Source organism: Mustelus asterias, unplaced genomic scaffold, assembly GCF_964213995.1.
Source record: "Mustelus asterias unplaced genomic scaffold, sMusAst1.hap1.1 HAP1_SCAFFOLD_4602, whole genome shotgun sequence".
NCBI lineage: Eukaryota > Metazoa > Chordata > Chondrichthyes > Carcharhiniformes > Triakidae > Mustelus > Mustelus asterias.
Window position 1 is genome coordinate 4,016 of NW_027594545.1, and position 12,158 is coordinate 16,173.

At 47.9% G+C, this 12,158-nt stretch overlaps 1 protein-coding gene across 1 annotated transcript; it reads right to left on the reverse strand.

Moving 5' to 3' along the window:
* Positions 1-9,841: 9,841 nt before the first annotated feature.
* LOC144491162 (nicastrin-like) lies at positions 9,842-11,764 on the reverse strand. Its single transcript, XM_078208838.1, has 3 exons — positions 11,608-11,764; positions 11,313-11,525; positions 9,842-10,715 (listed from the first exon to the last, which is right to left on the reverse strand). Exons 1-3 carry the CDS (start codon positions 11,755-11,757, stop codon positions 10,593-10,595), a joined length of 486 nt encoding a protein of 161 aa, XP_078064964.1. The 5' UTR covers positions 11,758-11,764; the 3' UTR covers positions 9,842-10,592.
* Between the last annotated feature and the right edge of the window lie 394 nt (positions 11,765-12,158).

The window sequence follows — 12,158 nt, forward strand, 5'->3', positions numbered from 1 at the left end:
CGCATGTCTTCCCTAAACTTACCCCCTCTCACCTTAAACCTGTGCTCTCTTGTACTTGACCTTTCCACCCTGAGAAAAAGCCTCTGATTATCCACCCTATCTGTGTCTCTCGTAATTTTGTAGACCTCTATCAGTTGGTCCTCAGCCTCTGTCTTCACAGTGAAAACAATCCGAGTTTATCCAACCTCTCCTCATGCTTTAAACCCTCCAGACCAGGCAACATCTTGGTAAACCTTTTGCACCTCTCCAAAGCACTCATGTCCTTCTGGTAGTATGGCGACCAGAACTGCACGCAAGTAACTCACCTCTTGACTCCCAAAGCCTGTCCATCAACTACAAGGCACAAGTCAGGAGTGTAATGGAATTCCCTCCACTTGCCTGGATGGGTCCAACAACACTCAAGAAGCTCAACACCATCCAGGACAAAGCAGCCCCACTTGGTTATCACCCATCCATAAACATTCACTCTTTTTACCACTGACACACAGTGACAGCCGTGTGTACCATCTACAAGATGCACTGCAGGAATTCACCAAGGCTCCTTAGGCAGCACCTTCCAAACCCACAACCACTACTATCTAGAGGGACAAAGGCAGCAGATAGGGCGGCACGGTAGCACAGTGGTTAGCACTGCTGCTTCACAGCTCCAGGGTCCCGGGTTCGATTCCCGGCTCGGGTCACTGTCTGTGTGGAGTTTGCACATTCTCCTCGTGTCTGCGTGGGTTTCCTCCGGGTGCTCCGGTTTCCTCCCACAGTCCAAAGATGTGCGGGTTAGGTTGATTGGCCAAGTTAAAAATTGTCCCTGAGATGTGTAGTTAGAGGGATTAGCGGGTAAATATGTGGGGGTAGGGCCTGGGTGGGATTGTGGTCGGTGCAGACTCGATGGGCCGAATGGCCTCCTTCTGCACTGTAGGGTTTCTATGATTCTATGAGATACCTGGGAACACCACCACCTGGAGGTTCCCCTCCAAGTCGCTCACCATCCTGACTTGGAAATATATCATCGTTCCTTCACTGTCACTGGGTCAAAATGCTGAAATTTCCCTTCTAACAGCACTGGGTGTATCTACACCTCAGGCACTGCAGTGGTTCATAAGGCAGCTCACCACCACCTTCTCAATGGGTAGTTAGGGATAGGCAATACATGCTTAGCCTAGCTTGCAACTTGTAAAATGAATTTTTAAAAATAAAGCAATCTATTTGGTGTTGCACCATGTAGCAGTTACAAGGGTGCTATTTCCCACTAATAGGATGCTGTTGTCAGACCAAGAAAGCCTTTGGCCTACCACACAATTGAACAACATTGTGTATTTCAGTGCAGGGCAGAGCTAGATAGATTCGTGATAAACAAGGTGGAGGGGTGGTGAAAGGTTATCAAGCAGGAGGTTATAAATCAGATCAGCCATGATCTAACTGAATTGTGGAGTAGGTTCGAGGTGCCGAGTGGCCTACTCTTGCTCCTAATTCCTACGAATGAATGCAGGGGCAAACTTACAGTGAAACACACGGTGCCTCAGCACAGAGCCCCGACCAATGGAGTGACACAGTGGTTAGCACTGCTGCCTCACAGCACCCAGGCTTGGGCCACTGTCTGTACCGGGTCTGCACATTCTCCCCATGTCTGCGTGGGTTTCCTCCAGGTGCTCCGGTTTCCCCCCAGTCTGAAAGACATGCTGGTTAGGTGCATTGGCCATGCTAAATTCTCCCTCAGTGTACCCGAACAGGTGCCAGAGCATGGCGACGAGGGGATTTTCATAGTAACTTCATTGCAGTGTTAATGTAAGCCTACTTGTGACACTAATAAGTAAACTAAACTAAATGGAGGGGCCCCATGTTGTGTGGTGTCTGGGAGCATAATCAGAGCCTGAGAATTCTGAATTTGCTGATAGGCTCAATGGGCCTATCCACTGACACTGCAGGGCAACATTGGTCGAGTCGGCTTCGAGTGGGAAAGGGCTGATCCAAAGTCACTGAGGTGACTTCTTTCAGGGTAAGTTTTTTCCACAATGTGATTTTAAATAAGTCATGTTATTTATGCTGAAATCTAAAGCAATTATTTTTAAAAAAGGACAAAATTATGTTCTCAGTTCTGTTTTTCATTTATATTTATTCTGTTTCATTAAGCTGGGTGTTTTTTTTAAAAGGAAATGTATCCAGTCTGGCCTTCATCATTGCTCTTCAGAAGCTTGTGTGAAAACTGATCACTAAGTGTTTACACTTCATTAAGGATAATTGCCTTGTTGGAGTAATTTACACAGTGGGAGCAAAATCCAAGAGCCTGCAATAAAAACAATGTGTGTAATTTAGGGATAGAGATTGAGATGCGTGAGTGAGTGGATTTGATTTGATTATTGTCACATGTATCAGTATAGAGTGAAAAGTATTGTTTCTTACGCGCTATACAGATAAAACATACCATACATAGGGAAGGAGAGAAGTGCAGAATGTGTTACAGTCATAGCTAGGGTGTAGAGAAAGATCAACTAACGTGAGGTAGGTCCATTCAAAAGTCTGATGGCAGTTGGGAAGAAGTTGTTTTTGAGTCGGTTGGTACGTGACCTCAGACTTTTGTATCTTTTCTCTGATGGAAGAAGGTGGAAGAGAGAATGTCCGGGGTGTGTGGGGTCCTTAATTATGCTGCTTTTCTGAGGCAGCAGGAAGAGTAGACAGGGTCAATGTGTGGGAGGCTGGTGATGGACTGGGCTTCATTTACGACCCTTTGTAGTGTCTTGTGGTCTTGGACAGAGCAGGAGCCATACCAAGCTGTGAACTGTGAAGTTGCAAGATTCATGGCTTGGCTGCAAAAGTAGAGTGTGGTCTGATTTGAAATCTTCCAGGAGGTCGCCCTTTCAATTTCATTTGCAAACGATTAAAGATTATTTTAAGTTTACATTGACTTGTAAAGCTAACCAGTGCCTTGGTGCAAGGGTGGAAAGAAACCGAGCAGCATTTTGTTTTTCCTCAGCTATTTTATTTCTCGGGGATTAGTGTTTGTGTCACTGAGGAAAGAACTAGCTAATTATGTATAATCACGATGGGGCTCTTTGTGCCAATCTCATTACTTTCAGGGCAGGATGAATAAGTGAGTGGCTACCCTGTGGTTTCAGTGTTCTTTGGTCCATGTATCAGACTGACTCCCATTATTGCTGTTGATTATGTAACTGTACTCAGAGGTTGGGAAATGCTGCGTTAGCAGAGAAATACTGAAAGGATGAGTTTAAAACTGCATTTTGTGTGGGATCACAATATCATTTTAAACTAGCATTTACTGTCTAAAGAAATGAGATATGTTCGATCAGTGTTGTTTATTTTTAACTTAAAAAAACATTCATCGAGGGCATGTACTTTAATATTCTGGCAGAATTTGTTCAGCTTTCCCCCTGGTCTTGCAGAATCTCACTGGCTGTCCTGTCTGGAGACAATACACATCTCTTTAACCTGTGTTGAATGCTCCCTCCACCCACATTGTCTGTACCTTTAAGACCTGGCTGGCTGTAGAGATTTGCATTCTAATCAGTATTCTGTAACTTGATTTCTGTGTCTGTGCCCTGTTTGAGAGCAGATATCCACTCCATCTGACGAAGGAGCAGTGCTCCGAAAGCTTATGGTATTTGCTACCAAATAAACCTGTTGGACTTTAACCTGGTGTTGTGAGACTTCTTACTGTGTTTACCCCAGTCCAACGCTGGCATCTCCACATCAATTTGTTCACACCAGGGTTGAACGTTGGCTGAAACAAGACCAATATCTGTTTTACATTTGAAATGCAAACATCACTGTGGGGGGGGATGGACATGACATGACGGACAGGGGGGCAGAAATGAATGTGAGCGTGGGGCCCCACAAAGTGCAAGGCTGTCACTGTATGCATGTGTGATGACAGGTAGGTAAGCGATATGTCTGTCCTGATCAGGTCAAACTACATGTTTCTTTGTTTGTTTGCAAGGTCCAAGTCACTCACCCTCCTGACTTGGAAATATATCCCTGTTCCTTCACTGTCGCAGGGTCAAAATCCTGGAACTCCCTCTCTAACAGCACTGTGGGTGCATCTACACCTCAGAGACTGCAGCAGTTAAGGGGCAATTAGGAATGGGCAATAAATGCTGGCCCAGCCAATGACACCCACATCCTGTAAATCATAGAATCCCTACAGTGCAGGAGGCTATTCAGCCCATTGAGTCTGCACCAACTCTCTCTGACAAAGCACCCCACCCTATCACTAACCTCACATCCTTACCATGGCCAATCCACCTCACTTACACGTCTTTGGAACGTGAGAGGAAACCAGAGCACCCAGAGGACACAAGAAAAAATAGTCAATGCTCAACCAGCCCTCGCTTGCAAAACCAAACCGAAAGGTTCAATGTTAGATGTGATTCTGCGATTGGGTGGCACCAGCTGAGCAATCCTGAGTGTGCTAATAGCTACACTAACAACCAATTCAAGATAATGAGTCAACCTTGTCTTCAGCTACTGCATGTCTCTCTCTCCTTATCAATTGTCACAAAGTATATTAAATAGGCATAACCCTCATGAATAAATTATTAACGGGGTTACAGTACCTCAAATCCGACCATCAGGAAACCAGCTGTGTCCCCAAACTGGACACTGAAAGAAGGGCACCCGATCTAGTCAGTGGTTTAGATCGAGATAGAAACATGTGAGGACATGCCACTGAGTCCTCTCCATACCTGCACGACCACCCCCCCCCACGCCCCCCACCCCCATGTAAATATGTACACAGTTCAGTCACACTCACAGAATCATAGAATTATTACAGTGCAGAAGGAGGCCATTTGGCCCAGAGTGTCTATACTGGCTCTCCAAATGAGCATCATGACCTAACGCTATTTCCCTGTCTTTTCCCCGTACTCCTGCACATTGTTTCTGTTCAAATAATTACCCAATACCCTCTTGAATGCCTCTATTGAACCTGCCTCCACCACACTTCCAGCCAGTGCGTTCCAGACCCCAACCACTCGCTGTGTGAAAAAGCTTTTTCTCACATCCCATTTGCTTCTTTGGCAAATCACTTTAAATCCGTTCCTGACCCTTTTACGAACAGGAACAGTTTCTCCCGATCTGCTCTGTCCAGCCCCCTCATGCTTTTAGAATCCCTACAGTGCATGAGGCCTTTCGGCTCATTGATCCAGCACTGACAACAGTCTCATCCAGGCCCTGTCCCTGTAACCCCACGTATTTACCCTGCTAATTCCCCTGACACTAAGGGGCAATTTAACATGGCCAATCAACCGAACGTACACATCTTTGCACAGCGGGAAGAAACTGGAGCATTCATAGGAAACCCACGCAGATATGGGCAGAACACAGATGATGTTGCCTGGCATGGAGGGTATTAGCTACGAGGAGAGATTGAATAGAAACATGGAAAAACTACAGCACAAAACAGGCCCTTCGGCCCCACAAGTTGTGCCGAACATATCCCTAGCTTTTAGGCCTACCTATAACCCTCCATCCTATTAAGTCCCATGTACTCATCCAGGAGTCTCTTAAAAGACCCTATTGAGTTTGCCTCCACCACCACTGACGGCAGCCGATTCCACTCGCCCACCACCCTCTGTGTGAATAAACTGGGATTGTTCTCCCTGGAAAGACTGAGACTGAGGGGTGACCTGATAGAAGTTTATAAAATTATGAGAGGTATAGATAGGGTGAACAGTTGGAAGCATTTTCCCAGACCAGAAATGACAATTACAAGGGGGCACAAGTTCAAAGTAAGGAGGGAAAGGTTCAATGGAGATGTGCAGGGAAAGTTTTTTTTTAAACACAGATTGGTGGGGGCCTGGAATGTACTGCCAAGTGAGGTGGTTGAGGCAGACACGGTAACGATATTTAGGACTTATCTGGACAGACACATAAACAGACGGGGATTAGAGGGATACAGGTGGTTGGTCTAGATAGGACAACATGATTGGCGCAGGCTTGGGGGCCAAAAGGCCTATTTCTGTGCTGTACTGTTCTTTGACCACCTGAGGCTGGAATTGAACCCAAGTCCCTGGTGCTGTGAGGCAGCAGTGCTAACCACTGTGTGCCACCCCACGAGCATCTCTATCAAACCTCCTCTTAGCATTCTTCCCTCCGAGGAGAACGGCCCCAACCTCTCCACTCTCTCCTCATAACTGAAGTTACTAAAGATTACTTTGTAACTTCTACAAGGTTGCTCAATGGTGTCTCAGCAGCACACAACCCAGCAGAACAGGTGACGTATGGGTCAAATTTCACCCAGGAAAAATAAAAGCGCATATCGCAGAGTCCAATAAGGTTGAATATTTAGCGATTGGACAGCCGGCACCAAACAATCCTGATTGCACCAAGACTGACACCAAAACTCATTTGGAGATTGTCAGTCCGCTCCGCAGTGGTGCACTTAACGCCTGTTTGAAGCCTCAAATACAGTCTCAGCAGGGCCTCGCCCTTTGTGGGGAGAAGGAACTTGCTCACACTTTGCCTTTTTTCAGTGAAACAAAAAGCCGAGGGCCAGTCATTCCCCAGTTCAATCCATGACCAATCAAGAGTTGACCTGCTGGTTAAAATTAGAGCAAGGCTAGGCAGTTAACTGTTACATCCAGCACTCTCCTTGGCAACGCCTCTACTAAGCAGAGTCCACTCGCCGATTGATCAGCACACTCTTCTCATGGTGTAAATTGTTGTTCCTCTGTTAAGAGTTTGTGTTATTTCTGGTGAGGTTTCCTGATGAGTGCAAGGCAAAAAGCTTTGACAGTAGGTCTCTTTATTAGCAATACTATTTACTTTTAAAATAAAGTTATTAAGTCCAACGTGAGAAGTGAATTAGTATCAGCAAAGACATGACCATTAATCTAAGAGCTTTAAAATGCTATCTGGTTTTCGGGTGTCCCTGTTATATATTTAAATGGTTGCATTATTGCTTCAAAGTCAGTCACATGATTTAATGGTGATGTCATAGGAGTATTTCACAGGCTATTTAGTTTCATTTTCTGCTCTGTACAGGCAACATCTCCTTCAATAAACCTTTGAAGTTACGTGTGCAAACCACATTTTTTTCTTTCTTTTTAAAATCCACAACCCCTATCAGAGTTAGGACATTACATTTCACCTAACTTGATTTTCGTTTTGGCAAACCCTACATGGATTCTGCCTCCAAGTGACCAATTTTGAGAATACCACTCTACATGATGATTCATGGGATGTTGGTGGCACTGGCTAGACCAGCATTCATTGCCTTATCCCTAACTGCCCCTTGAGGTGGTGTGGTGAGCTGCTTTCTTGAACTGCTGCAGTATCTGAGGTGGTAGGTATACCCACAGTGCTGTGGGTATAGAGGGAATTCTAGAATTTTGGTCCAGCAACAGTAAAGGAATGGCTATAGGTTTCCAAGTGGAGGGCAGCACAGTGCCAAGCACTGCTGCATCACAGTGCCAGGGACCCCGGTTAGATTCTGGCCTAGGGTCTGTCTGCGTGGAGTTTGCACATTCTCCCCAAGTCTGCATGGGTTTCCTTTGGGCATTCTGGTTTCCTCCCACAGTCCAAAGATGTGCAGGTCAGGTGGATTGGCTTTTCTAGTGGTTGTGGGTTTTGAAGGTGCTGCGTAAGGAACCTTGGTGAGTTCCTGCAGAGTATCTTGTAGATGGTACACATGGCTGCTACTGTGCATTAGTGGTGGAGGGATTGAATGTTTGTGGAAGAGATAACAATCACGTGGGGCTGCTTTATCCTGGATGGTGTTGAACTTCTCGTGTAATTGGAGCTGCACTCAACCAGGCAAGTGGACAGTATTCCATCACACTCCAGACTTGTGCCTTATGGGTTGTGGGGGAACGGGGTCAGGAGGTGAGTTACTCGCCGCAGGACTCCTAACCTTTGACCTGTTCTGGTAGTCATACTATTTATGGTATCGTGGTTAGCACTGCTGCCTCACAGCGCTAGGGACCTGGGTTCAATTCCAGCCTTGGGTGACTATCTGTGTGGAGTTCGCATGTTCTCCCTGTATCTGCGTGGGTTTTCTCCACAGTGCAAAGATTTGTGGGTTAGGTTGATTGGCTATGCTAAATTGCCCCCGAGCATCAGGGGGGCTAGCAGGGCAAATATGTGGTGTTAAGGCCTGGGTGGGATTGTTGTCAGAACAAAGAGCAAAGAAAATTACAGCACAGGAACAGGCCCTTCGGCCCTCCAAGCCTACACCGACCATGCTGCCTGGCTTAACTAAAACCCCCTACCCTTCCAGGGACCATATCCCTCTATTCCCATCCTATTCATGTACTTGTCAAGACGCCCTTTAAAAGTCACTACCGTGTCCGCTTCCACTACCTCCCTTGGCAGCGAGTTCCAGGCACCCACTACTCTCTGTGTAAAAAATCTGCCTCGTACATCTCCTTTAAACCTGTGCCCCCACCCTGGGAAAAAGCTTCTGACTATCCACTCTGTCCATGCCTCTCATAATCTTGTAGACTTCTATCAGGTCTCCCCTCAACCTCCGTCACTCCAGTGAGAACAAACCAAGTTTCTCCAACCTCTCCTCATAGCTAATGCCCTCCATACCAGGCAACAGCTTGGTAAAGCTTCTCTGTACCCTCTCCAAAGCCTCCACATCCTTCTGATAGTACGAGGACCAGAATTGAACACTATATTCTAAGTGCGGCCTAAGGTTCTATAAAGCTGCAACATGACTTGCCAGTTTTTAAACTCAATGCCCCGGCCGATGAAGGCAAGCATGCCGTATGCCTTCTTGACTACCTTCTCCACCTGCATTACCACTTTCAGTGACCTGTGCACCCAGATCTGTGACCTGTGCCTATGAATACTCTTGAGGGTTCTGCCATTTACTGTATATTTCCTATCTGTATTAGACCTGTATTAGTCAGTGCAGACTTGATGGGCCAAATGGCCTCCTTCTGCACTGTAGGTATTCTATGATATGACGAGTCCAATTCCGTGTTTGGTCAATGGTAACCCTCAGCATATTGTTGGTGGGGCATTCAATGACCGTAATCCCATTGAATGTCAAAGGGGTGATGGTTAGATCCTCTCTTGTTGGAGATGGGCATTGCCGGACACTTGTGAGGCTTGAATGCTGCTTGCCACTGAGGAATTGTGAATTGTACTAAATGATATTAAATGGGCTTGAGTCATGCATAAATTATTTAATAATATCCTGATTTGTATATTTATATATATTATATATATATATATAATATATACACACTTTAAGCAAACTACTAATAGTGCTATCTATTCTTTTGGCCTGAAATACTGGAAAGAATATGGACACTCAAAATAAGTGGTAAAATTCTAAAAGTGATGCAGAAGCAGAGAGATCTATGTGTCTTTATGCATAAATCATTGCAGAAGGCAGGACAGGTGGAAAACATGGAATTTGATTGACAACATTATTTTCAGATTACAGAGATAGGGAGGGTTGTCGGGGCTGGACGAAGTTACAGAGATAGGGAGGGGTGTATGGACTGGAGGAGGTTACAGAGATAGGGAGGGTTGTCGGGGCTGGACGAAGTTACAGAGTAGGGAGGGTTGTAGCGGCTGGACGAGGTTACAGAGATAGGGAGGGGTGTATGGACTGGAGGAGGTTACAGAAATAGGGAGGGTTTAGGGGCTGGGCAAAGGGGGTGAGTCTCTCCTGTCAATCATGGGATGGGCTACAACTTTGCCACACCCACTTTTAGCTTCTTAAAGTGGCAATGCTCTCTTTGCCACACAGTTAATGTTGGAGATTAAATAATTCAGAGCTGGTCACGCTCAGGCAGACCGGCAGAGCACCCGGAAGCCCCATCAGTGAGTGGGCCTCAGGAGCGTGAGACGTGAGGAAAAATTCACCAGTAAACATGCGCAGAAAGGAGATAGAGTTTTAATTTCATTATTAAGTGGGCCTGACAATTTGACATAGCATGATTCTCTGCTGATTCACAAACGACCCCCTCCCCTCACCCACCCACACACCAGTCCAGTAACATCGCTTCACTATCTCCTCCGAGATTCCTCGTGCACGTCTTGTGAATAAATAGAAAATAAAAGTACGGAGTTGTCCTCCTGAACCTTCTCCTGATGTCCTGCTCGACAGAAATATCTCCCCGTTTCTCGCCACCTCAAGAGGCTGAAGGGGCTGGACTTTGTCACCCAGTCGAATAGTTCCCTCTAAAGCCTTGACAGGTCCCAGGACCGGAATGCCCAACGCTGCCATTACAATCCCCCCTCCCCCACCCCAAACCCAATGCCACCAACATCCCCATCCTTCCTAATTGGCCATGAACATCTGCAACTACCCCCACCCCCAGGGTTTAAACCAATCAGACACAGTCACTCCCCCAACGACCACTTTCTCTCTCACACACTTCCCACTCATCCCCTTTCCCACTCCTTTATTTGCAGCCTCTCCCAATCATTTCCCTCTCCATTTGTTACCCATCCCCCTCTCTTCTACTTCCTTCCCACTCTCCCCCTCACTCGCCTCATTCTCACTGCTCCCACCCTTCTAACTCTTGCCCTTCCCCCACACTCTCAGTTGCCCATCCCCGTCTTCCCTCCCTTTCTCACCCCCACTTCACGCTGTCTCTTTCCTCCACACCTCGCCCAATGTGGTGTCAGTAGGTGGCAGTGCCGTGTTCCCGTGGGCTTGTGAACAGGACGTTAGCCTTAGCGTTGACAAAGTAGATGAGGATGAGCGACACCAGGAGGACCCCGATCCCTGTCAGCAGTGTGATGATCTGAGGAGAGAGAGAGAGAGAGACACCCCCTTTCTTTTATTCATTCGTGGGATATGCGCATTTCTGGCTGGTCAGAATTTATTGCCCATCCCCAGTTGCCCGACGGCAGTTGAGAGTCAACCACATTGCTGTGACTGGAGTCACATGTAGGCCAGATCAGGTAAGAACGGCACATTTCCTTCCCTAAAGGTCATTAGTGAACCAGATAGGTTTTTCTGGCAATCGTCAGTGGTTTCATGGTCAGTGGATTCTTAATTCCAGATTTTTAAAAATTGAATTCAAATTCCACCATCTGCTGTGGCGGGATTCGAACCCAGGTCCCCTGAACATCAGCTGAGTTTCTAGATTAATAGTCTAGCCATAATACCACTGGGCCATTGCCTTCCCCTACCATCAGGAATGCAGCTGACTGTGAGGCCGAGTCTTGACAGAAGGCCTCACTGTGGGGTCTAACCTGATTAAAGCCTCGTCAGCAGACCACACTGCCAGTGGGTAACTCGATGGTTGAAACCATGATACAAGGCCTCACTATGCAGCCTTGACGTCAGGCTACGCTGCCTGGGCCCAGGGCAGAGACTCACTCCACACCACACCCACCTCCAGCTTCCTGCTGGCCACCAGGAAGATGCGGGCACTGATCCCCTTCCACCGGCTCTCCGTCCAGGTCGAGTACTCAGTCGAGGACCAGTCCTTGAGCTCGAAGGCTGGTGACACAGCCTTGGCCAGCCAGACAGGACTCCGCAGGCAGTAGGCCTCAGCCTCAGTAGTGTTTTCACGCTCCCATCCCTGGATCCACAGAAACTCGTAGAGCTGTAGGAACAGGAAGCAAGCGTGAGAGAGAGAGAAAAAAAAGAGCGAGGGAGCGAGAAAAGTGTTGAGGGTGGAAACTCACATCCCGGCCCCGCTCTGGCCGCTTGTCTGCGTTGCGGCATTCCTCCTCCGTCAGGTTAGTGATCGTTCCTGTCACATTGGCCAGAATGTGTTGCACAAAGATTGTTGGGTTGTTCACCTGTGGAAAACTGGCCGAGACATAGAATATCATCTCCTCCTTACCTGTGCTCGGGAAAGAGAGAGAGGAATGAGAGGGACAGAGAAGAGTTGGGGTAGGATGGGGGGAGGGAGAGTGGGGGGGGGGGAGGGAGAGTGGGGGGGGGGAGGGAGAGTGGGGGGGGGAGGGAGAGTGGGGGGGGGGGAGGGAGAGTGGGGGGGGGGAGGGAGAGTGGGGGGGGAGGGAGAGTGGGGGGGGGGGAGGGAGAGTGGGGGGGGGGGAGGGAGAGTGGGGGGGGGGAGGGAGAGTGGGGGGGGAGGGAGAGTGGGGGGGGGGAGGGAGAGTGGGGGGGGGGAGGGAGAGTGGGGGGGGGGAGGGAGAGTGGGGGGGGGGAGGGAGAGTGGGGGGGGGGGAGGGAGAGTGGGGGGGGGGAGGGAGAGTGGGGGGGGGGGAGG

What these genes read in the sequence shown, in the direction of transcription:
- LOC144491162 (XM_078208838.1), bottom strand. Translation starts at nt 11,757, where the DNA reads ATGATATTCTATGTCTCGGCCAGTTTTCCACAGGTGAACAACCCAACA. An exon ending in GGCCAGAGCGGGGCCGGGAT is followed by an intron (nt 11,526 to 11,607) that starts GTGAGTTTCCAC and finishes CTGTTCCTACAG; the next exon opens with CTCTACGAGTTTCTGTGGAT. An exon ending in TGGCCAGCAGGAAGCTGGAG is followed by an intron (nt 10,716 to 11,312) that starts GTGGGTGTGGTG and finishes CTCTCTCCTCAG; the next exon opens with ATCATCACACTGCTGACAGG.